This window comes from Heloderma suspectum, chromosome 5, assembly GCF_057233095.1.
Source record: "Heloderma suspectum isolate Gila_16-S chromosome 5, 16-S_ref, whole genome shotgun sequence".
Lineage (NCBI taxonomy): Eukaryota > Metazoa > Chordata > Lepidosauria > Squamata > Helodermatidae > Heloderma > Heloderma suspectum.
In genome coordinates, this window is record NC_139462.1 from 4,487,775 (window position 1) to 4,510,392 (window position 22,618).

Consider the following 22,618-nt stretch of genomic DNA (forward strand, 5'->3'; position numbering starts at 1 on the left):
GCTGGGCAGAAAACAACAGAACGACATTTAATAGGGATAAATGCCAAGTTCTGCACCTAGGAAAAATAAACCAAATGCACAGTTACAAGATGGGGGATACGTGGCTCAACCACACTACGAGCGAGAAGGATCTTGGAATTGTTGTCGATCACAAGCTGAAGATGAGCCAACCATGTGATGTGGCTGCAAAAAAGGCAAATGCTCTTTTGGGCTGCATTCATAGAAGCATCGCTTCCAAATCCTGGGAAGTACTAGTTCCCCTCTACTCAGCACTGGTTAGGCCTCATCTGGAGTACTGTGTCCAGTTCTGGGCACCACACTTTAAGAAGGATGCAGACAAACTGGAGAGGGTTCCGAGGAGGGCAACAAAGATGATCAGGGGACTGGAAACAAAGCCCTGTGAAGAGAGACTGAAAGAACTGGGCATGTTTAGCCTTAAGAAGAGAAGACTGAGGGGAGATATGATAGCACTCTTCAAGTACTTGAAAGGTTGTCACAGAGAAGAAGGCCAGGATCTCTTCTCGATCATCCCAGAGTGCAGGACACAGAATAATGGGCCCAAGTGACAGGAAGCCAGATTCCGGCTGAACATCAGGAAAAACTTCCTGACTGTAAGAGCAATACGACAATGGAACCAATGACCTGGGGAGGTGGTGGGCTCTCCCACATTGGAGGCGTTCAAGACGAGGCTGGACAGCCATCTGTCAGGGATGCTCTGACTTGGATTCCTGCATTGAGCAGGGGGTTGGACTCGATGGCCTTGTAGTCCCCTTCCAACCCTTCTATTCTATGATTCTATATGGCTTGGGACCAGGCCATACAGATGAGCCTGCCCAAGCGTTAAGATCTTTGGGGAGTCCCTTCTCTGGTACCGCTGCCTTCAGAGATGCTGCGTTTGGTGGGGACGCAAGAGGGGGCCTTCTTGGTGGCTGCTCCCAGGCTTCGGAGTGCTCTGCAGAGGGAGGCTGGGTTGGCTCCCTCTCTGCTGACCTTCCGCTGGCAGGCAAAGGCATTTTAATTCAGGCCGGCCTTTGGCATGTAAGCTGTCCTGTTGCTGAAGCGTTTTTTGTTTTATTTGGCTGATGCTGCTTATCGTTCTGACTCTTGTGTTTTAATTGTGTGTGCTTTTAATATTTATTTTTATGTTACGCTTTAACTAAGGTTTTGTTTCAATTTTGTTTTTATTGTTAGCCACCTTGAGTGCTACCCTCTGGTAGAAAGGCAGGATATAAATTAAATAAGAAATAATAGATAGATAGGTGTTTGGTCTTATCCCACCCAGTACGTCTTATGTCCTTATGGCCAATAGCTTTTACAAAGGGGTTAGGCAAATTCTTGGAGGATGAACCTATCCAGAGCTATTAGCCAAATGGAATCTCCATGTTCAGAGGCAGTAGACCTTTGACTACCATATCTTTGGGAGGAACAACAGGTCTGTGTGGGCCCTTGCCCCCGCGAAGCTCAGAAGCAGGGGATAAAGGCATCTAGCTGGCTGCTGTTGGAGGAAGAGTGATGGATCAGGTGGACCCCTGATCTGACCCAGCAGGGCTCCTCTTACATTTGTAGCCTGGGTCCAATCTACAAGGGCGATTTAGTGTGGAGCAACAGCACATCAGCGTCGTTTGCGACAGATGATGCTGTCACCAAACCGCAGCAACCCTGCAGCTTCCCTCTGGAAAAGGCGCATTTTTAGTGTGTCTTTTTTCCTTAAACGCAGCACCCACACGGTTCAGCAGCGTGCCCCCTTCCCCCGCATTAAATCCTCCTCGTGCCTATTTCTGTGACCTGGCTGTGACCTGGTAGTGATCTGGTCAAGGGGTGGGGCCGCCACCGGGTTTTCTCTTTTTCCCCATTCACAGTAGAACTGTTTTCCCATTCACAATATCTAGCCTCTTTTTCCCATTCCCAGTATTGCAGTTGCGCTATTTCAGGCATTCACAATAGCAGAGTAGTTGCTTTACCCATTCACAGTTTGTAGCCTGTATTTCCCATTCAGAATAGTGCAGTTGCACTATTTCAGGCATTCACAATAGCGCAGTAGTTGCTTTACCCATTCAGATTATGTAGCCTGTTTTTCCCATTCACAGTAGAGCAGTGTCTTTTATTCTTTCACAATATACCAATGGTGGATGAATGGGGAGAGGTGTAGGGGAAACTACAGGGGCTTAATTCAATGCTTCCAGTAAACTTCCCTGAGTAGGGGAGCATGGACAGGGGTGGGGAGCAAGCCTCTCACATTCACTGAGCAGCATCTACGGGGTTGATGACATTCAGTTCTACCCACCCACCCAACCCCGAAGTATGGGGGTTTCAAGTGCTGTGTGATTCATGAAAGTGGGTTTTTAGGTAGTGTATACTCTGCTTCTCTTGCTTCCTGTGCCCCGATGGACCAAAGCGATTTCATGAAAATCCAGATATAACCAGAAAGCGCTTCTCATTCCTTTTCCATGTAAATGGAGCCCTGATTCCTTAGGATGATATTTACTGCATGTTGAGAATCAGCTGTCTTTCTGTCTTTCTCTTTTCTACCTAAGGAACACTTCTGCATAACCCAACCGTGTTATGCAGCCTGCTCCTATGCATGTTTACTCGAAGGAAGTTCAACTCATTTGAGTGGGATTTACTCCCTGGTAAATGTGCAAAGGACTGTGGCATTAAATTCTCATTCAGTCCATGGATGCCACAGCCAAGATCAGGTGGGGGGACAGATCTACGGTAAGTGTTAGGAAGGATTTTCAGAGTGTAGGAGAAACCCAGCCGTGGTCCAGGCTGTTTAGGGAGGCTGCAGAATCTCCTTGCTTGACGGCTTCCAGGCTTCTAGTCGGGAGGCTTCAGGCATAGGAAGGGGCCTAAATTCAGGACAGCGTGTTGAGTACTGCCTCTTTAAGAGGCAAGCCCAGTAGGCCTCCAGGTGAGCAGGCCATGTGAGAGAAATGCTTTCATTTTGGGGCAAAAGCCACTAGGTCTCCTAACATAATCTCCTGAGAGGCCTGGACTGTACCAGTTACAAGGTTGCTTCTGTAAGTTATAATAAATAACAGTTGAGTTTGAAGACCTCTGGTGGATGTTGGTGTTTCCCATTTGCAAAACTGGGGTTAGGTTAGAAGAACATTTGGGATCCTGCCTTGTTCCAGGTTCTAGAGGATCCTAGGCATGTTCTGGCAAGAATTGATGTGGGGCAGCCATCAGAGGGCAATCTGGAGCCGGTTAAAGGCAGTGCGCTGCCTGGGGCCTGCAGGGCTTGGGAGAGCCCCATAGAAGAGCAGAGGATTCCAATACCGCCCCCCCCCCCCCCGAAAAAAAGAAAAGAAACCGTTCCTCTGACCCAGGGCCTGCAATCGTGGCTTTGGCAAAAGCTGTGCCTGTCCCGCAAAGCTGCAGAAGGTTTTCAGGGAGGAGAAGGGCCCCCCGACTTGGAGATGTCAGTTTGTTTAAAATATTTATAGGCCACCTTCCTCCAACATCTAATTTTACAACCTGTTAACAACAATACACTTTAAAACCCTAAAACACCATAGCAGTATGATTAAGAGCTAATAACAGCCAGCAGTAACACCAAAGCTGGTAACACACTGCTCAGTAAAAATAATATCAAATAAATAATTGCAGCTAAAACGACCATGCAGCAGTCCGATCAAATCCTTATTTAAGGGAAGGCAATAGCAAACAAACGTATTCTTCGAGCCCACCGAAACACCAGCAATGGTGGGGCCTGACGTCTCGCCACTGGAACCAAGTTCCCAAAACATGGGGCGTCTGCTGTGCACTGTGGTAAAATTGCCTTCTGCAATGGGGAACTTGCCCCTGTTGACATGATCAGCTGGGAAAACAATACATGCCAGGTGTTCGGTATTCTGGGGGTGGGGGGCACTGTGAGTTAGTTATGGTTTTGAACCTTGGCAGCTCCTGTAGAGTTGGGATAGCAGCAGTGGGTGGAGTTTCTGCTAAGGGCATCTCTACACCAGCTTCAAATCCTGCATTTAAAACGGGGCTTTCTGCTTCTGTTTTAAATGCAGGATCACAACTGACTCCCTTTACATGTGCTCCCCCCGCCCCATATCTGAGTCTTCCATTATCTTTCATGGATCTCGCTCCTCTTCTTTCCTCTTTAACTCTTTTCACGGAGGAAACTGAGGCGGAACACAGCGGGGTAATTTGATAGCTTGTTATCTGTGATCTATTTAAAAACGGAACAAAAGGCATTTAGTGCAGGAGACGCCTTGAATGATCACGATGTCATGTAAAGAGCCTGCAAACTTTCGTGAAGGAGCCATCTCAATCGCAGGATAAAAGCTCCGTGTGAAGGAGCCCTAAGTTCAGCAGTTATGTGTGTGATAAAGGACGGTTGTTTTCGAGGCCTGCTGAGTCTTACAGTCATTCCCTATACAACAATTTGTGGCAACAAGGATGGGATCCCGAGAGCTATACAGGCAGCAAGGACTGTGAATCCAGTGAATACAGCTAACTGGTAAGCAGTCAGCTAGGGCCGCTTAAGAACCTGAGAGAGTCGTGTGTGTGTGTGTGTGTGTGTGTGTGTGTGTGTTAAAGAGAATCAAAATCAAAATGGCTGCTCTTGGACATATCGAAGCGTGTGAGTCAACCTGCTTCCTGGGATGCTTATGCAGAACGGCTTTCATTCTATCTGGAAGCAAGTAAGGCAGCCAGTGCTGAACAAAAGAGAGCTGTGCTCTTAACTCTTTGTGGGCCACGGACATTTGCCATAATAAGATCCCTCACTGCTCCTGCCTCACCCAAAACTAAGACATTTGATGAACTTTTAAGATGACTGAAGATACATTTCTCACCAAACCCTTCAGTTATTGTGCAGAGATTTAAATTTCACAAATGAATGCAGCAACCTGGAGAGGGCATTGCCACTTTTGTTGCAGAACTGCATCATCTTCCTCAACACTGCAACTTTGGGGATTGTCTAGAGGATATGTTGAGGGATCTCCTTTTCTGTGGAGTTTATGATGAAGCACTACAATGACGCCTCCTGTCCAAACCAAACTTGACATTTGCAATGGCTCAAGAAAAGGCATTAGCTAGTGAGACTGCATCACTATATGTCACAGAACTCAAGAGAGATGCAGAGGATGTAAACGCCATCTGGAGCAAGCAGGCTGCGAATTCTGAGCAGCAAAGTCAACAGAACACAAGAAATGCACCCTCCGTAAAATCTGCAGATAGGCCCTGGCTTACCTATTCCTGCTCAGGCTATGGAGGACCACATCAGTGCTCTCTGTCCAGAGTCAAGGATGCTGAGTGCAGGTTTTGCAAGAAGAAGGGTCACCTTGAGCGAATCTGCCATTCAAAATCTGTCGGCACAAGGCCAGGGAACTACAGCAAAGAGTCACGCCACCTAGCGTCTCATGGGGTTGATTATCCACAGGGTGATGAAACTCAACAGCTATATCACATTCAGAAGGTCTGTGGCAAGGAACCTCATGTTTCTGTCTCGTATGCAACAGTATAACCAATGGCCAGAAGTGCAAAATGGAAGTGGATTCGGGGTCTGGGATATCCATAATTATTAGAGACACTTGTAAGCACATATTTTCTGGGACCCTTGCTCCAAATTTGTCAAGTCCATCATGCATTCTGCATGATTACAAGGCAAAGCCAGTGTGGTGTAGTGGCAAGAGTGTTGGACTAGGAGCTGGGAGATCCGGGTTCTAGTCCCCACTCGGCCGTGGAAGCTCACTGGGTGACTTTGGGCCAGTCAACAGACTCTCAGCCCAGCCTACCTCACAGGGTTGTTGTTGTGAGGATAAAATGGAGAGGAGGAGGATAATGTAAGCCGCCTTGGGTTCCTTGCAAGAGGAAAAAAGGCGGGATATAAATGCAATAATAAAATAAATAAATAAAAAGAAGGTTGATACCGTTGGATGCTACACTGTAGATGTACAGTATCGCTCTTTCCAAGGGAAGCTTCCACTTATAATTGTGGAGGGGCAGAGGAAAAACCTCTTGGGGAGAAACTGGTTCTCATCAATGGGGATTAGCATTCAATGAATTCACGCCCTTACTACAGGTAGGCTTGCACCAATTGTTAATAAATTTCCAAGGGTATTTTCTGAAGAACTGGGAGAATACAAAGTGAAGCCAGTGTCACTCCCTTGGATCCATCCGTTGCACCAATTTACATGAAAGCCAGGAATGTGCCTTTTGCATTGCTGGAAAAAACTGAAGAAGAGCTTGAGCATCTCATCAAGCAAGGTGTGCTAGAACCAGTTACACAGACCCAATGGGCTATGCCCATTGTGCCGATATTCAAGCCTAATGGGAAGGTGAGACTGTGTGGGGATTACTTAAGCAGCATCCATACCCAGTGCCTGCTGTCAATCAACTCCTCGCTCTTCTTGGTGGAGGGAAGGTCTTTGCAAAACTTGATCGATGATTCTACAGCAGATGCCGAAACAATAATCACTCATCGAGGGGCATTCCAAGTAAAGTGTCTGCAGTTTGGAATTTCTGTGGCCTCCGGACTGTTCCAACCATTCATGGAAACCCTACTTTCTGGAATTCCAGGTGTTGTACCATATTTTGACAATGTCCTGCTCGTGAGGAAGAACTGGCTGAACGACTTGAAGAAGTCCTACATCGCTTTGACACATCCGGCATTCATGTAAAAAAGGAGAAATGTGAAAATGGAACCTCCGGCGTAACATTTTTGGGCTGTCGTACTGATGCTTCTGGCATTCACCCCACTGACAGAAAAATACGTTCCATTCACGATGCACCTGCTCCAAAAACAGAGCAGGAACTTCAAGCCTTCTTGGGATGTCTCAACTTCTACCCTGTGTTTCTTCCACAAAAGGCTACTGTTGCTGAGCCACTGCATTGCTTGCTGGGAAAAGGAGTTCCATGGAAATGGACCAGCCAGCATGAGAAGGCTTCCCAGAATGCCAAAGACTTGTTGAGTTCAAATTCTGTGCTTGTACATTAGGATGAAACACCCCGCCCCCCGCTAATCCTTACTACTGATGCTTCTTCTTATGGGGTTGGTGCTGTGCTAAGCCACAAATTTCCAGATGGTACAGAGGCACCAATAGCTTATTATTCAAGGACTATGTCATCCACTGAAAGGAACCTTGCACCGATTGAGAGAGAAGCCTTGGCTGTTATTGCAGGAGTCAACATGTTCCAGAACTATCTCTATGGCCATGCTTCTGAAATATGCACGGACCACAAGCCTCTTTTAGGAATCTTCTCTCCTGGTAAGCCTACTCCCTGCGTACTATCACCTCACATGCAGCTCTGGAGCATTCTGCTCAATGCTTATGATTATACTCTTGTCTACAAACCAGGAAAGGCAATATCTAAGACAGATAGATTGAGTCAGGTACCACTTCAAATTCCAGATTTTGTTGTACCTCCTCCATTGGAAGTCTTGATGCTAAAAGTCCTTCCTGACCCACCTCTTCAGGCTGATCAAATTGCTAGGCTGACTGCTCAAGTTCCTGTACTGGCTCATGTTTTAGAGCATCTCTACACTAGCCTAAAATCCTGCTTTTAAAATGGGGCTTGCTGCTTCCGTTTTAAATGCAGGATCACGACGACTCCCTTTTTCACCCACTTCCTTTCCCCCCTCCCCTTTCCCCCTCCCCCTCCCTGTATCTGAGTCTTCCATTATCTTTCATTGATCTCTCTCCTCTTCTTGCCACTTTTCTTTTCATGGAGGGAACTCAAGCGGAACACAGTGGGGTAATTTGATAGCTCGTTATCTGTGATCTATTTAAAAACGGAACAAAGGGCATTTAGTGCAGGAGATGCCCTGGAGGGACATGGCGTCATGTAAAGAGCCCGCAAACTTCTGTGAAGGAGCCATCTCAATCGCAGGATAAAAGCTCCGTGTGGTGTGAAGAAAGCCTTAAACTGGTTATGGAGGGGATGGCCAGATGAACTGCCAAAGGAATTCAAGCCATTCAAATGAGATGTCTGCCCATAAAGGATGCCTGCTATGGGGAAACTGTGTTGTTATTCCAGATAAGCGTCATCAAACCATCTTGACCACAACACATGCAGCTCATCCAGGGATCGTTTGTATGAAAGCATTGGCCAGGAGCTACGTCTGGTGGCCAGGTATCGACTCAGATATTGAAGAAATGTAAATGAGTGCAGTACTTGTCAAGCCACAAGAGTGCCTATCTTTCCATGGGAAGTGACCAAGAAGCCTTGGTCAAGAATCCATATTTTGCAGGACCATTTCAAGGAAAAAATGTCTTAGTTGTGGTAGATTCTTACTCGAAGTGGCTTGAAGTAGTCTTCTCATCATCACAAACAGCCTCTGCAACAATCACAGCACTGCACCACTTCTTTGCAACCCATGGGTTGCCTGATGCTATCGTCTCAGACAGTGGGATGGCCTTTACATCTGCTGAATTTAAATCATTTGCGGACAAGAATCTTATTTGGGCTGTCACCATTGCACCTCGTCATCCCCGAGCAAATGGCCAAGCTGAACGGATGGTGCAGACAACAGAAGATGCCATGAAGTGCACTGTGGGAGGAGACTGGCCAACATGCCTTGCCAGGTTTCTCGTTGCTCAGCATGTTACTCCTTGTGCAACAACAGGAGTCAGTCCTGCAGATTTACTTATGGGGCAGTGTCTTAAAACTTGACCGTCTCCACCCAGATTTAGCTGAAGACTTACAAAGCAAATGGGAGCAAGCTCTGGATGCTGCCTTCTCAGCTCCTACTCTTTATTTGCTCCACAAGATCAGGCGTTTGCTACGAACTGTGGTGTTGGACCAAGGTGGGTTCCTTCCTCTATTATTGAGGTCACTGGACCTGTGTCATACAAGGTCCAGTGTGCAGATGGGTCGGTGTAACATTGCCATGTTGACCTGTTGAGAAGGCGTTCTGGCCAGAGTGGGTTGCCATCAACGGAGTTAGCTGCTGAAGATCTATCTGGAACTGATGTATTTCTCTTACCGCCAGTTGAAGTGCCAGAAGCACTAAGTGATGGGAGCAATACTCCTTCCTTACCTATGGCAGTTACTGAAAGAAAGTCATCTGAGCAATCTACACCTACCAGTTGAGTACAGAGACCGTGCTGTGAAAGGGTACCTCCTCGTTGGTTGAAAGTCTATGATAGCTAAGGAAGGAGGAATATTATGTATCCTGGGATGGTGGTGGTGGTACTGTGGGTTAGTTATTGTTTTGAGACTGGGCAGCTCCTGTACAGTTGGGAATGGCAGCGGTGGGTGGAGCTTCTGCTAGATTCAGCAGTTCTATGTGTGATAAATAAAGGACAGTTGTGTTTGAGGCCTGCTGAGTCTTACAGTCATTCCCTCTGCCTAGTAGGGCCCCAGGCCTGTAAGCAAGCTAACAATAGTTTTACAGATGCATAGAGATCCATAATGCTCTCTGCTTTGGTTCATTATTAGTTGAAATCCCTTGCAGTTGGGCCTCTCTGCTCGTAAGATGAGTCAAAGGCCGGTGTAGCGCCCCCTCAGCATATTCCATGCTAACGAGCTCTGGTACCGTTTATCTTATCAGAGCCTAGGATGTGCCTGAGAGTAAAACTAAGCCACGGGTGTCTATGCTGAGAAAATTCTGATAGTCTTGCTCTGCCAAATATGTTACCAAGTGCTGCTAAGCTATGCTGGGAAAACTGTAGATGAACTCTGATTAATGCTTGCACCTGTCATATTACCTCACTGCCATGCCTGAATAACATGTATGATATAAAAGTAATCTTGCAGCACAGCTCTTGGTCCAGAGCTTTGTCTGATCCACCCACTGGGTACGCGTGTGCGCTGTAAGTACTCAATAAAGTCCCCTTGTAAGCAAACCTGGATCTGACTTAACACTTTCTCGGCACCTCTAAATCTTGGAAGCCCACGGCTGGGGCATACAACCTATACAACACCGGGCAACTGCCCTTCTCTGGCACACCATACACCCCTCTCCAGATGTGAAGAGGTAGGTGGCTTCTAGAGAGAGGGCCTTTGCAGTGGCAGCACGCTGTTTGTGAAAGGCTCTTCCCAGAGAGGCCCACCTGGCGCCTACATTGTGGCCTCTTCAGCACCAGGTGATGACCTTTTTATTCTCCCAGGCCTTTTAATCGTTCCATTTTTAAAATGCCTTGGTGCTTTTCAGATCCTCACACTGCTGCTGTCCTCTGCTGTCAGCTTTACTTTGGTTTTATTCTGTGGTGGGTTTAATCTGTTTTAGGGGTTACACTGTTTTATTACACTCATGCATTTAATGGTTTTAAGACTTTCTTTTGTGAACATTCTTTTGTGAGAGCTTCAGTTATTGGGCAGGATAGAAATACAGTAAATAAATAAGCAAAAATGGAGCAGGGTGGCAGTTGTGCAAGAGTCCACGAATGCGTGGAGGTTGGGACAGGGCCTGCTGCTGCAGTCCTGGCCTCCTGCCTTCTGTGCATTCAGCAGATGCAGTTGGTTGCACGTAGAGGGCTTGTGAGGACAGCACCGTTAGTTGACCGGATTCAGACTCCTCCCTCCTGCCAGACATGGGCATCCATGCCTAGATTTGGCGTCTGGTGATTCCTCTTACCCCTCATTTGTGAGGCCTCCACAGCAGACGTGGCTCCAGGTCTGAGCAGTCCCTGGGCAAAGTCTTCCACTGGGGGACTCACTCCTCTGTCCATGGTCCTTGGTAGCAGCCCAGTGACGCCAGGTGACCCCACCAGCCCTGCTGCTCCAGAGAGCGCCCCTGAGACTCTACATCAGGTTGAACCAAAGGCCGTGCTGAGAACCTGGGATAATTATCCTAGCTGGAGGTCACCATTATCCTATGGGGAAGGGAAGTGGTCACAAGACCCCTTCCAACTTCACCATTTCAGAAAGCAACCATGGCTGAAGAAAGGGCCCAACATTCTTCCAAAGGCCACTCAGGCTGTGCTTAGCTGGAGTAAAAGGAGCCTTGTAACTGGATGCTGTCAGAGCACATCACACCTCCCCCCCTTACCCCCTGCCAAAGGGACCCCCAAAAGGCTCCTCGATTGGAATAATATTTGACACCATTTGAATTCATTGACCTCCGGACCACCACTTTGATTAGATCCATGTGGCCCCTTGGAAAAGAACGCTCACACATCTGCCAGCTGTTGCGCCAGGGGGGTGGCAGGAGCAAAGGAGGAGTAAGCCCCCACACGCCCACCATGACCAGCCCAGCTCAATGTATATCGGGCTTTTCTTCTTCTTTTTCCTAAGCTGCTTCTGCCAAAGGCCGGGGGCTGGTGAGCCTAATCCCGTAATAGGATTAGAAGGGGGCTGCAGAGGTCTCCGGAGCATTAGAGGAGTGAAATTTGGCAGCTCGCCAGCAGAGGTCCCTGGCAGGTCAACTACGCGACTACCTTGTGTCTCAACGGGGCTGCGCTCAAGGCGTCACTAATCAGAGTGGGGCAGGCAGGAAGGGCATCTCAGATGATCGCAGAGGACAGCTGGCTGCATTACGAAAGGTCAGGGCGCTTTCAGAGACAACCATTCCCGGGGGGCACCTGCTTCTCCTCCATGTAGGTGCATATTGGTCTGCTTCAACCTCTCCCCCCATGTGCCTGCGTGCATGTGCGCGCACACACACACACACACGCAAGCAGGACGAAGGCCTGCCTTGTCATTCCAAGCACCAGCTTGCCACCTGCTCCCAGGTCCGGCACATGGGTGGCATTCAGAGAGCACCGGGTGAACACTGCCTGTTGCTCTCCCCGACCCCCAGCATCATAGATGAAGCTGCTGTGAGGTCATGGAATGTTCATAAACATTCTGAACGCTGGGGAGGGAGGCAGGAGGTTAGGGTCAGTCAAAGTATGTTGACAAAACAAAGCAGCCACTGGGGAAAGTTTGGCTGGAAGACGAACTGTACACAGGACTGTTAAGAGTAGCAGTGTTCTGGGGGTTTGTTTTTTTACTGCTATCGCTCCAGCGCCTTTAACAGCAGCCAGATGATGCACAGACATGTATCAAGTAAAGCTATTCTCATCAGTGTCTCTCCATGCCAGGAACAGCTTCAGCCCCCAGATTTCTACAGGTCAGTCTGCAGAGATGAATGGACACAGGCAGAGGTGGTGGAAAGGCAAAATGGGGTGAGAGGGGAAGCTGAGCTGAGCAGAGCAAAGCAGAGGCAAAGATGCTGGGCAGCAGAGAGGGAAGGGAGAGGGCCCAGAAGGCAAGGGGGAGGACTTAGGGGCTAGAAACTTGCTTTTAAAAGACGTATGCTTACAAATTGAATTCTGTGCCCAACATCATATTCTGTGCTTCTTTGGAAATCATGGCATACCCTCCTGGGCAGTGGCAACCTACTACCCTGCGCTGTCTTCTCCCATAATTTAGCTGTGTAAAGGGTCGTCCTCTCTTTGGGTTGCTGTTTTATATCTGCACTCGATCCACGAAGGTCTGTGTTCCTGAGATTTCAGATGATTCCAGGATTCAATTTGCTTTGCCGCATTTGATGTCAGTATCTTTCTCACTATCACTCTAGCCCATTATATATTTATGGCAACTGTACTTTCACGTACGTACATGCATTGAGCTGGATGCTGCTGACTTAAAATCCTGCCCTGGTGACTTGGGCATTGATCCTTTGCATGTAGTTCAAGAATATTAAACATTAACTGCCCTCCTCTAGATACAGACATCTTAAGACAGACTGAACTGCTTACCTGGAAGTAAGCCCCATGGAACATAGTGGGACTTCCTTCTGTGTAATGTGTACAGGACAGGATTTCACTGTTAGTCTCTGTGTCACTCTTTCCCTGCAAGATATCTGATCACCTTACTCTTGGCACCAGGGCTGAAAAGAACCCTCGAATTCCTAGGAGCTAGATCCTCAATTTTCAGCAGACAGCATACTTTTAAGGAGCCATGTTGCCATCCTGCACATAGTCAAGCTGGAGGGCCGGCCCTACCATTAGGCAGGATCTTCTCCCACCACCGGCATTGAGGTAAGATTCAGCTGCCAGTCTGATTGGCTTCAGTGTGTGGAATTGGTGGTGGTGGTGGGCATCTTGTCCTTCTCAAGCAGCAAAATATCTCAGGCCAGCCCTCTTAACCTCTTTAAATCCCAGTGAAGTGTATGAGATTTAAGCCCTTGAATTTGCAGCAAAATTTGCAGCTCAGGCTGTTGAATGCCTGGGATTTATCCCCAGTCCTGCTCAGCACCTTCAAACAAGAATGTACACAGGTTTCCACCCCAAGGGGATCAAGGAGGATTTCTCCTTGTCCTGTGGGCATCCTGTCATATCTGAGGCCTTTAAGGAACTGATGTGCACCCAACTTGAGGTGGTAGACCTGTGTTAGGATCTATTAGCATGGCTGGGAAGAGCACAGGAACACTCCAGAAAAATATCCTCCTGATGGATTTGTTTTTCCCTCTAGAGATGGTTCTCAAGAGAATATGAACAGGATGTTACTTATAGTAGAATATATCACCTGCACAGTACCCAAGGCGATATATAAAGTAAAAAACCACACACAAATTTAGAGCATTGGATTTGGAGCCAGGAGGCTTGGGTTCAAATCCTTGGTCAGCCATAAGCTCTGCTGGATCAGACCAGAGTGGGCCCATCTAGCCCAGTAGCATCCCTTCCCCAAGAGTAGGCAGATGGATGTGTGGCACCTGGGAAGCTCACACAAGCATGGCATGAAGGTGCTGGTTGTCTGGTCCCAGCACCTGGTCTTTAGAGGTAGACTCTTCCTGAAGATGGAAGTTCCATTTAGGTCAGGCTTGTAAATAGCCACATACCACTCGCCCATGGCAATAAGGATTGCACCTAGGCCAGTAGATAGGAATGACTTGCAAATTGTCTGACACCCTGGGTCTTTCCCCTGCTCTCAGTCTCCATTCCCCAGTTATAAAATGGGGATTGCATTGATCTCCCTTGGAGGGTTGCTTGGAGGATAAGCAAAATTAGTGGAGCATTGTAATTTCAAAGGTAACTGCCACTAGTTGTGGTCAAAATGTTCCAAAGGTTAGCACTCCAGCAGGTGACAGGCTAAGCTCCAGATGACCCTGGTTTAACCTGAGTCCATCTGAGACTCCTGTCCAGGATCATGTTTCTCACCCACCTGGACAATCGCTTTCGACCCCACCACTTCCAGGACCTGCCCACTCCGCTGTGTGCCATTTGGGAGGGTGAAGTTGACAATCTCAGCATACTGGGCAAACTGCAAAGACAAAGCAAAGCAAAGGTTATTAGAGGGACATCAGGAGGGCAATTGGTGTCGTTTTCCCAAAGAGCTGAAACGGATCCTACAAGTTCATGACGGAGACGTCTATCATTTGCTAGTGGCCATCACAGTTAATTCCACCAGTTCTTGTATTCTGGATCCACCTTTTTTGCCAAACTTATTTTGCTAACATCTGATGTCTCAGGGGACAGAGCATTTAGGCGAGGCACAGGCTTGACTTGAACTGCTGGGACTGATTAAACACAAGCTAGAATGGGCTTCCCCAACCCGGTGCTCTCCAGATGTGTCAAGCTACAACTCCCAGCAGTCCCAGCCAGCATACAAGGGGGGCATGAAGGTGAATTTCCTCTTGTCATTTGCCTCAGCATCTGGAATTCTGAGGCATACTGCCTCTGAACATGGAAACTTCATTTTGCTATCCTAGCTTAGCCTTCCCCAAGTGGGCGCCCTCCAGATGTGTCAGACTACAACTCCCATCACCCCAATCAGTATGGCTGGGGATGCTGGGAGTTGTGGTTTGATGCATCTTGAGGGCACCAGGAGCTAGGATTTGCTAGAACAGAAAGAAAGTGAGCAGGACACCTTCATGTGTTACTTTGTGATTTCAGGAAACTGTTCTCAGGTTCAAGAGGCACGCAGACAGCCTTGGTTTATGAACTGTGTCCGTGAAAACCACCATTTTGCCAGTAAGATGTCCCAGGGCTTGGTCTGAGGGCACAGGAGGCCCTGACCTTGCTGAAGCAAAGCAACTCTGGGTCAGTGCCTGGATGGAAGGTGGCCTAGGAAGCCCACAAGTACCAGCTTGAAGGGCCATAGCTCTGTGGTGGAGCCCCTGCTTTGCATGCAGCACGTCCCAGGTTTGATCCCCGGCACCTCCAGGGCCCCGTCTACATGGCACCACGTTCACCCTTCACTCCGTCACAACTGCGCAGCATTTCAGCTTCACATTAGCTTCTGCTGGGATACACTCGCGATTCATTGCGGGCTTCCCTATCAGACTCCATTGTGCCCCTTTTTTTGCCATTATACTTTAACGCGCACCTGTGCAGTCAGGTGAGCGTGGGGGGTGCAACACTTCAGTGGCTGTTTTGTATTTTAGGGGTTCTGTTGTGTCTTTCCATCCCTTGTTAGGCAAAAAGTGGGTGTTCTGTGCTCCTTCATTTCCGCGCCATCTGTTTGTCAGTTCCCCAGCCTGAGACTCTCGCGATGGTTCGCACGCACAAGGTGTGAGCAGTATGTGCCTACCCATCACTCTGAAATGGTGGCTGGAGTGAAGTTGGTCCTACCCCAAGACCGCCCCCCCCTTAAGCAACCATTGCGAAAATTTGCGGAAGTGTGATTAAATAAATGAAAACGCCATTCTGTGCCTCTGTAACTGCGCAGCTGCAAAGAGATGGGGGGAGTAAAGGGGCTTCACAGAGTGACACAAGCACTACGCATGCCTACAACACACCCACTCCAAAATGCAAAGTCGGTTTGGGGAAGGGACAAACAGCTCACAACCGTGGGGAAACCCGCAGCAAATGAAAAACATCGCAGCAAAATGCCTCCTTGGAAATCTACATTTTCCGGGAGAAAACCATGGATGGCTGTGAAGTGGCAACTACGTCATCTGTCCCAAGGAACCCTGACTCGCAGGCACCCCAGAGTAAAAGGTTTGTGTAGATGGGGCCCAGGTAGGACTGGAAAAACTCCGGCCTGAAACCCTGGGTAGCCACTGCTGCCAGTCAGTGCTGACAAGACTGGGCTCAATGGACCCAGGGCCTGGCTCAGTATGAGGCAGGTTCCTCTGTTCCTATGAGTTCCATGATGGAAGAAAGTTACACAGGTGCTGCATTCACAATTGATGGCATTTATGGGTCTTCTGTACTTGGGAATTTGTTTCCCGGAACAGGAAGGCAGATTAGGGACAGTCTTCTGTTACAGACAGATCAGATATGCAGTTAGGATTTTATTGTCCCCATTATGCATCACCGTACACCAGTCTGCAGCAATCTGGCACCCTCCAGATGTTTGGACTGCAGACCAATACATCTGGAGGGCACCAGGTTGCAGACGGCTGCTTTACACTTTATACTAAGCCTCCTTTTTTTGCCCTTTGTTCACCCACGTAGGAAAGATCCTTCCCCGTCCTGAACAATCTGCAGACTTGACCACTTCACTGTTACTCCAGATCATTTACAAGCACACAGATCCTTGGGGACGCTGCTGCTTTTTTTGTCCACTGTGACAGCTGTTCATCTTGTCCTGCGCTCCCCCTACTTGCTATGGTTTAACCAGCTCCTAACTCATAAGTTTCCCAGGCACAAATCTCCACTCACCAACCAACCCCTGTTTCAGCCATGAATCTTACTGGGTGACTTCAGGCTAGTCACTCACTATTTCTCATCCTAACCTACCTCACAGGGTTGCTGTGAAGATAAAATGGGCAGGAGAACCATGTATGTCACCTTGATCTCCTTGAAGGAAAGGTGGCATGGCAGTGTAATAGACGATAACCAATAATGAGAAGGCCTGCCCTGTTAGCTCATGACTGATGTGTTTCTCAGGAGCCTTGGTAAGGGACTTGATAAAAGCTTTTTGGAAATCCAAGTGTTGGATGTCTAATGGATCACTCCTGTCTCCGTGGGGCTCACTGACACTCTCCAGGGATTCTAAAAGGCCTGTCAGGCACCTGTCCAGTGGTGTAGCCAGGCAACTTTAGACCCTGGATTTAAAAATCAGATGGGGGCTTTACATGGACATGTTTATTCAGTGTGAAGCATGCAACTAATACTTCTCTTCCCCCACCATTCCATGTTTACAACTGCCTTTATGCTCCTGGTATGTTAGAACTACCACCACAGCACAGCTGTTGGCCAACCTTGATTTTAAAATAATATTCTGAGCATGTGTGGTTTTTCATTTTAAACTCACATCACAGCAGCATCATGTCTCCAGGTATAAAAAGGGGGGGGTTGCTTCTGATGCCCTCATCACCTGCCACTCTCTGGGGGACATTTGGGAGTCCCTGGACTTTGGCACCAAGGTCCAGCCGTAGCTGCACCACCACACCTGACACCAAGAAACTTGGAAGCAGGTTATGAAGGTGGTGCCCAACCCTTGCAGTCTGTCTCTAGAACCAGGTACTCCGAAGTATACTGCCTCTGAACATGGAGGTTTTACCTGGCTTCCACCATCCACAGGGAACATCTGTCTTTCAGAATCAACGCACATCCCTGTTTTTAGCCAGCATCCTCCTTGCGAACGTGCCTTGCTTCAGCTGAGTCTGGACTTTGGACTTTAAGCCTTGCCGCTAAGAGGTGGGGTAGGGGGGACATCTTTGTGATCCGGCTCTTTAATTGATCTTATTAATCCCCCTTCTGCATGTATCAGAATGAAAGGCACTATAGAAATGATGCATTGTAGTGGGCACAGCCCAACAAAGCCCCAAGTGTGCTTTAATGTGTTTTGGAGCACATTCCCTCCTTGAATGTGGAATGCTTTTTTTAAATTGGTGGCATCCCAGCCTGCTTGCAGACCTGTCACCCTGGCGGCTTTTCGGCAGCAGCTGATGGCAGAAATTAGGTCCATTCTGCATTCCTACTGTTTTTCACTCAGCAAGCCTAAACAGATTTATTTGGAAGTAAGTCCCTTTGATTTTAATGGAACTCATTTCCAAGTAAGTGTGCTCGAGGACTGGCATCCATCTGCTCCAGTACACTCCGTTATGATCCTTTGTGGCAATCCATGGAAATTAGCCAGGGCCAGTGAGCAGCTAAGGCCAGACTGTGCGGCCAAAATCCAGGGGTCTGTAGCCCAGGGGCCCCCAGATGACCTCCCAAAGAATGGCAAGTGAGGAGGGCATCAGAAGTAAACCCCATTTTATTCCTGACATCATGATGATGCTATAATTTAAGTGAGCTTCAGATGTGAAACTGCACGTGCTCAGAGTATTTCTTTTTAAAAAAACTTGGTTGGCAAACTATATTTTGCTTATTGCTCTAATATATAAGGAGTGCAAAAGGAGGTGTAAAGCACGGAATAGCCACAGGGGATGAAGAGGTTCACATGTTGGATGTGAAGAGAAACATTAGTTGTGTGCTTCACACCTGAATCCACATGGCCACAGCTGATGCCTACGGCCTTCCTAAGATCTTTAAGTCCAGGGTCTAAAATTTCTGAGCTGCACCACTGCCTAGGACAGCCCTCCCCAAGTGGGCGTGCTCCAGTGGGTCAGCCTACAGCTCCCAGCTGACTGGGGAGAATGGGAATTGTAGTCAGATATCTGGAGGGCACCCGTTTGGGGAAGGCTAAGCTTGGATAGCAAAATGGAGCCTCCATGTTCAGAGGCAGTATACCTCAGAATTCAAGATGCTGGGGCAAAGGACAAGAGGAAATGCACCTTCATGCCCTCCTGGTATGCTTCTCAGAGGCATTTGGCTGTTGGGAACCAAAGCCGTGTCTAGGTCTGATCTAGCAGCAGGACTCTTATTATATTTAACTACGACTTCCAAATGAGCTTTTAATGCATTCAAGTTGCAGTCTTACCTGGAAGTCAGTCCCACTGAACTCAGTGGGCTTACTTCTGAGTGGACACATATACAATCGCAGTGTAGAGGTGTTTTGTTTTGTTTTTTAACTAAATCCTCTCAGTGATAATTTCTGAACAGAGAGGTGCCAGGGTTCACCCCACTCCCCAAACCCACAGGTGTTGGCTGGGGTAACTTCAGAGTACAAGAAAGGAACTCTGCACATGTTCAAGTGGACCGTCTTCATTATTACAGACTATTATTACAGCACTTCACCATTTATTTATTTATTTTTAAAAAGTAATGTTAAAGCAACCACATATTTCTTTTTACAAAGCCTCTCAGGATTATTGGTTTTAGGCTGGCTCTGATGTATTTGACTGCCATGTTTTATTTTCTGGTATTGTGTGGTTTTAGTGTGGATTTCATTGCTGTTTTTATTCTGCTATTCACTGCCTTCACATGATTTTTATTCTTCAAAACAGAATATACAGTATATATATATAAAAAATTAAGGCAGAGAGGAATCCAATTTCAAAAATGTACGTCAGGAGACGCTCAAGAAATAATGTTCGAACCTTCAATCCTATGCCCACTTACCAGGGAGTAAGCATCATTTAACTGAATGGGCCTTACTTCAGAGTAGACACGTATAGGATCCCACTCTTAACACTGTCGCTGAATGCAAATAGGGCAGATGTCAACTAGATCTCCTAGGGCAGGGTGTTCCAATGCTTGGGTGCCTCAACTTGGGTGCCTCACTTGCCCACCTGCTGGTCCTCATATGGAGATGAGCCTTGGGGGAGTGCCTCCGCTGGTCATCAAAGCATAGGAGCAGGTGGCCTTTTAGAGATCCTGGTCCCAAACTGTTTAGGGCTCCAACCTCTTGCCCTTCAGATGTGTTGGATGATAACTCCCATAATCCTTGTTCAGCACAGGGATTTGGCCATGTTAGCTGGTGATTATGGGAGTTGTAGTCCAACAGGTCTGGAGGGCACCAGGTTGGAAAGGCTGGTTTAGAGTTTTAATAAAGGTTAAAACTATCACCTTGCCTTGGGCCTGGAAACAAATCAGGAGCCAATGAATTTTGTACAAGACACAGGTTATACGGCCTGATAAACGGGCTCCTGCTAGCATAGGCAAAAAAATGAAGGGAAATTGCAGCAGAGGCCAGTGGGACTCACTCCAAGATAGTGTACATAGGATTGCAGCCTCAGATGTTCTCATTCGCATACCAGAACCAAAAAATAAATGAACAAGTGTGCCTTTTAACTCACAGCCCACCAATTACTTCACCAATTGATCAACTAAAGCTCTAGTTCATTAACCTACCAGTTATACCCATTAATGCTCATAAACCTCTTTGTTACTGTTCAAAAGCATCTGGGACTGTGTTTGTACATTCCAAATGAGTTCTGGGGCCGAATCAGAGCTTAAATTACATTAGGTCATGCTGTTTGGACTTGTTCTAATGAGCATAGTATCTGCCCATAGCTACTGTGTTCTAAAGTACATTAGGCTCTAAGTGTGCAATATTCTCTGTTTCCCTATTTATTTATTTATTGCTCCAAAAAACAGCTAAGTTTTGCAAAATGCACACATTTCTTCGTGCTCTAGGCTTCTGGAGGTTTCAAGGGGTGTCGGTCTCTTTGGCCACTAGAGGTCACTCTTTCAAACCAATATGTGTCTGCTACCTAATAACGTTGAAGGAGGACAGGTAAGCCCAGGTGGCCAACAGACCTGGTTAAGCTCCTTACACAGATGCTTCCATCTACCCCAATGGAACTCCAGAGGAGAAGTCCTCTGATTGCAAGGGATGCCTCTCTAGATTTACTCCCAGAGCAGAGGCATCATCAGAACTATCAGAGCGGGCTTCTGAGAGCAAAACCTTTTTGACGGGATCAGAATGTCTGCTGCCATAGCAAAGGCTGGAGGGATGTCTTTCTTTCCTAAGAGCTGCTGGAGCAGGGTGTAGTTCTGCTGCTCAGAAACAAACAAATAGGAAGGTAAGGAATGATGGAGAGTCTGACCTTGAGGGGATCCTTGAGCTGCATGACAGGCAGCAATTCCTCAGGTGCAGCTTTCCCCAGCATGGAGGTGCTCTTGTGGTCTGTTAACTCCCTCCCCCTCCACAATCCCAAGCTGCAATTATTTGGCCTGAGTGGTCCCTCTCTGCCTCCTCTTTAGGGGAGGCAGCTCAGTCCTGGCGTCGTCCTCCAACCCAGTCCTGGCAATGCCTCCCTGGAAAGAGAACAAAGGACAGAGCCCTGCTGCAGGATCAGAGCAAAGGTCCATCTAGTCTAGCCTCCCATCTCCCACCGCGACCAGTCAGGTACCTCCAGAAAACCCAGAAGGCCTCTCCCCTCTTCCACTGCTGCTGCCCAGTGACTGGCATTTGGAGGTATACTGCCTCTGCAACTGGAGGCTCCATTAGGTTATTGTGACTGATAGCCATTGATTGGCCTGTCCCCCATTAATCTGTCTCACCCCCTTTAAAGCCTGTGTAGACCAGCTTTCCCCAATCTGGTGCCCTCCAGATGTTTTAGACTGCAACTCCCATCATTCCCAGCCACCATGGTGCCAGGTTAGGGAGGGCTGGTTCCAGAGCACTTGCCTGTGACTTGTTGGGCCTCCTCACTGTGCCATCTTTTGCAAATAAAATGTATTTTTGCACCCTTGGCTGCTTTTTTCTAGGCATAGAATTTAGGGCCCCTTGATGGATAATTCAGACTTTCATTTTGGTGTAAGCAATCCTCTCCTTAACACAAACCCCACATATCATAGAATCATAGAATAGTAGGGTTGGAAGGGGCCTACAAGGCCATCGAGTCCAACCCCCTGCTCAATGCAGGAATCCAAGTCAGAGCATCCCTGACAGATGGCTGTCCAGCCTCGTCTTGAAGGCCTCCAGTGTAGGAGAGCCCACCACCTCCCCAGGTAATTCGTTCCATTGTCGTATTGCTCTGACACTCAGGAAGTTTTTCCTGATGTTCAGCCGGAATCTGGCTTCCTGGAACTTGAGCCCATTATTCCGTGTCCTGCACTCTGGGATGATCGAGAAGAGATCCTGGCCTTCCGCTCTGTGACAGCCTTTCAAGTACTTGAAGAGCGCTATCATATCTCCCCTCAGTCTTCTCTTCTCAAGGCTAAACATGCCCAGTTCTTTCATTCTCTCCTCATAGGGCTTTGTTTCCAGTCCCCTGATCATCTTTGTTGCCCTCCTCTGAACCCCCTCCAGTTTGTCTGCATCCTTCTTCAAGTGTGGTGCCCAGAACTGGACACAGTACTCCAGATGAGGCCTAACCAGTGCTGAGTAGAGGGGAACTAGTACTTCCCGGGATTTGGAAGCGATGCTTCTATGAATGCAGCCCCAAATAGCATTTGCCTTTTTTGCAGCCACATCACATGGTTGGCTCATATTCAGCTTGTGATCGACAACAATTCCAAGATCCTTCTCGCTTGTAGTGTTGTTGAGCCACGTATCCCCCATCTTGTAACTGTGCATTTGGTTTCTTTTTCCTAGGTGCAGAACGTGGCATTTATCCCTATTAAATGCCATTCTGTTGTTTTCTGCCCAGCACTCCAGTCTATCCAGATCACTTTGAATTTTGTTTCTGTCTTCCAGAGTATTAGCTATCCTGCCCCATTTTGTGTCATCTGCAAATCTGATCAGCATTCCCTGCACCTCCTCCTCCACGTCATTAATGAAAATGTTGAGGAGCACTGGGCCCAGGACTGAGCCCTGCGGCACCCCGCTCGTTACCTCTCCCCAGCTTGAGAAGGTCCCATTGAGAAGCATACAGGCAGCTGTCTTGTACCTTAACATTGTCCAGTACCACCAGTGGTCCATTCACGCCACACACGGTCCAGTAGGCTGTGGAAAGGAGGAGACAAAAGGAGAGTGATTGGGCCATCCAAGGAGGAGCACGGCCAAAAGCCAA

At 47.9% G+C, this 22,618-nt stretch overlaps 1 protein-coding gene across 1 annotated transcript in view; it reads right to left on the reverse strand.

Moving 5' to 3' along the window:
* Positions 1–22,618, reverse strand: part of ATP6V1B1 (ATPase H+ transporting V1 subunit B1) — an 83,623-nt gene that overhangs the window by 37,173 nt on the left and 23,832 nt on the right. The window contains exons 3-4 of the mRNA XM_084860168.1: positions 22,496–22,551; positions 14,044–14,142 (exon numbers count right to left, since the gene is read on the reverse strand). Of these exons, the coding sequence (XP_084716294.1) occupies positions 14,044–14,142; positions 22,496–22,551 (155 nt within the window). The remainder of the gene's footprint in view (positions 1–14,043; positions 14,143–22,495; positions 22,552–22,618) is intronic.